This window comes from Ictidomys tridecemlineatus, chromosome 6, assembly GCF_052094955.1.
Source record: "Ictidomys tridecemlineatus isolate mIctTri1 chromosome 6, mIctTri1.hap1, whole genome shotgun sequence".
In the NCBI taxonomy this organism is placed as follows: domain Eukaryota; kingdom Metazoa; phylum Chordata; class Mammalia; order Rodentia; family Sciuridae; genus Ictidomys; species Ictidomys tridecemlineatus.
The window spans coordinates 36,158,280-36,160,740 of NC_135482.1; the positions used below are offsets into that span (position 1 = coordinate 36,158,280).

Consider the following 2,461-nt stretch of genomic DNA (forward strand, 5'->3'; position numbering starts at 1 on the left):
TCTTGCCAACAAAATTTTACTAGATTGAAAATTCAGTTGTTAACTCTGGGTAAGTAAGCCATACCCAGATCACCAAGTACAGAATGGTAAGAAGAGAAAAAAGACAAAGAAAAGGAAGAAAGAAATGGGTGCTGATAAAAGGAAAACGCAGATTCCTTCTGGATACTCTTCACTTCTAATTACAAGTGTAAGATCTATATGAAATATTAAATTACCCAGTTTAAATCAGACAAAAGAAAATTACTCAGCCTGAAAGAAAGCACCTCAATAAATGGGCTTCTGTGGTGTCTAAATTAAAATATAGCTCCTCTTTATTTTTGTACACATGCCCTCAAATATATGTTTCCAGTTGAATCAAATTAAGGCCAACTTTGTTCATATAGAAACTTATTTTTAATATTACAATACCAGGATCCTCACACATTTTATATACAATCCATCAGTCCACATTTAAAATATACTTCTTAAGTTTACATTTAAAAAAATGAACGTACTAAGACTATATACAAAAATACATTAAGTACCACTAAGATTAACGTTCCCACTTCGCTTTAGACAGGAATGAACTTCTTTCGCATGTGGCACAAAGGATCGCCGTAATAAAAGTTAATATATTACAAAACCAACCAAACAAAAACAAAATAGGGATGCTAGACCTAAGGCATTCGTGCGGTTCCAAAAAAAAAAAAAATAGAAGCCCAAAGCCAAAAGGCCCTTTCGTTTGAGTTTGAACAAGTTTCTTTATAAATATGTCTCCTTCCCTTTCCTAAAATCTGGGATCTGGGTGTCTAAATGGTAATGAATGTGACCAATCTAAAGGATTCGGTGGAGAAGGAGTCTCCCTGCTGCGTGGAACGCGCCGGCCCAGAGTTACTTTTCCACCACCTCCTCTACGCAAGGGAGTTTGCGTTCCTCGGAAGAAATACTGTCCACAATGGAAGAAAGACATCGAAGGCTGCTTGAGGCCGACGAATCAACGTTTGCTCCCCCTGAACACAAGAAACAAAGAGGAACACACACCAACAATGCACCGTGTAAGGAAGAGGCAGGCAACTCTGTGCCCCGCCGGAGGCCCCTTTGACAGCGCGAGAAAACCACGTTCCTGCGCTCTGACAGCTCGGTTCTTGCAGGATGCGCCCCTGTGCTCACTTTTGAGTCCGGAGCGAACACCCCAGCTCCCTCCCGGGATGCTCTCTAGCGCAGCCCAGTGCCCTCCCTTTTACTTTACCTTCCTTAGCAGTTATCACGAGCCCCCTGGAATGATCCGAAACACTTGGCCACTGGGAGCTGCAGGTGCGCAGGAAATCCGCACCCTCAAGCTGGAGGGAAAACCAAAGCCACAGATTAAGAAAGAAACAAATTCCGGGGGAGGGGGGCCTTCTGGGGGTGTCTCCTCTGCTTCCTTGGGCCGGGTACGCATTTCCTGCCTATTGGAGCGACCTGGTCTTCTTGGGTCACTGGGGGTTCATCTAGAGAAGGAGCGGGAGGGGCAGGCAAGAAAGGAGTAAGGGAAGAGACTCGGCAGCTGGAAGTTAAGGCCCCGCGGAAGGCGTTTAATCAGCCTTTACATTTCCCTCCCCGGCAGCATCTGGGGCTTACAATTTCTTGCTTGGGTCTGTAGCTGAAGGGGTCCACCCCTAGCTCCTGCATTTTATCCTGCTGATCTAATCGGTGCAGCAGGTCCTGCAGCCGCTCAATGTAGCTGATGGCGCTCCGCAGAATCTCTACTTTGGGCAGCCTCTGGTTGGGGTTGGCTACAGTTCGCCGCTTCAGTGCCTCGAAGGCCTCGTTGATTTTCTTTAGCCGCCTCCTCTCGCGCAGAGTGGCGGCTTTCCGACGGTCGGTGGGGGCAGACTTTTTCTTGCACGTCTTACAAGCCCAGATCAGACATTGGCCGGGGCAGTGGGGAGGCTGCAGGCCTGGGGGTGCCAGTACATGCTCCTCTCCGCTGCTGTCGCTCCCGGCTTCTGGGGGCATTTGGTCCTGGCAGGGAGATAGGGTACCATCACTCCCTGGATACAAAGGAGAGCCCTCTGCTACTTCTAAAGGCTGCAGGGTAACATTTTCCCCGTCCAAGTAGAAGAAATAGGAGCCAGTTTCAAAAAGGTCCATCATCATGTTCTCCTCCTTGGCCTCTGACTCGATCTGAACTGGGTGATGGACTCAAAACCCAGAGGAACCACCCAGATGGCATTTAATTAGTGCGGTGACATAAGTCGACCCAGCTTTATATATAGTAGCTCCTGAAACTCAATCCAACTTTTAGCTGTCATGGAGCATCAGTCTCCCAATGTGACTGCAGCTATTGCTCTCTAGAACATCTAGTTTGAAAGAAAACTGAGACGTGTCGCCACCCAGAGTGAAGTGACCGTCTGTATGAGGAACAGGTTGAACCAAAATACAAGAGAGAATCCCGTAATTTAAGCAAAGCCTCGAACACTTCCATTTTGGACAGTTTAGA

At 47.1% G+C, this 2,461-nt stretch overlaps 1 protein-coding gene across 1 annotated transcript; it reads right to left on the bottom strand.

Moving 5' to 3' along the window:
- Window positions 1–219: 219 nt before the first annotated feature.
- Myf6 (myogenic factor 6) lies at window positions 220–2,134 on the bottom strand. The gene is made up of 3 exons (XM_005337994.3): window positions 1,600–2,134; window positions 1,229–1,319; window positions 220–989 (listed from the first exon to the last, which is right to left on the bottom strand). The coding sequence occupies exons 1-3, from the start codon at window positions 2,116–2,118 to the stop codon at window positions 871–873; spliced, it is 729 nt and encodes a 242-aa protein (XP_005338051.1). The 5' UTR covers window positions 2,119–2,134; the 3' UTR covers window positions 220–870.
- Between the last annotated feature and the right edge of the window lie 327 nt (window positions 2,135–2,461).

Bases quoted from the DNA above. Each gene is read 5' to 3' on its own strand.
- Myf6 (XM_005337994.3), bottom strand. From the start codon at position 2,118: ATGATGATGGACCTTTTTGAAACTGGCTCCTATTTCTTCTACTTGGAC. The intron at 1,320-1,599 runs GTAAGCCCCAGA...TTTTCCCTCCAG, and splicing joins ACAGACCCAAGCAAGAAATT to CTTGAGGGTGCGGATTTCCT. The intron at 990-1,228 runs GTAAAGTAAAAG...TCTTGTGTTCAG, and splicing joins CGTGATAACTGCTAAGGAAG to GGGGAGCAAACGTTGATTCG.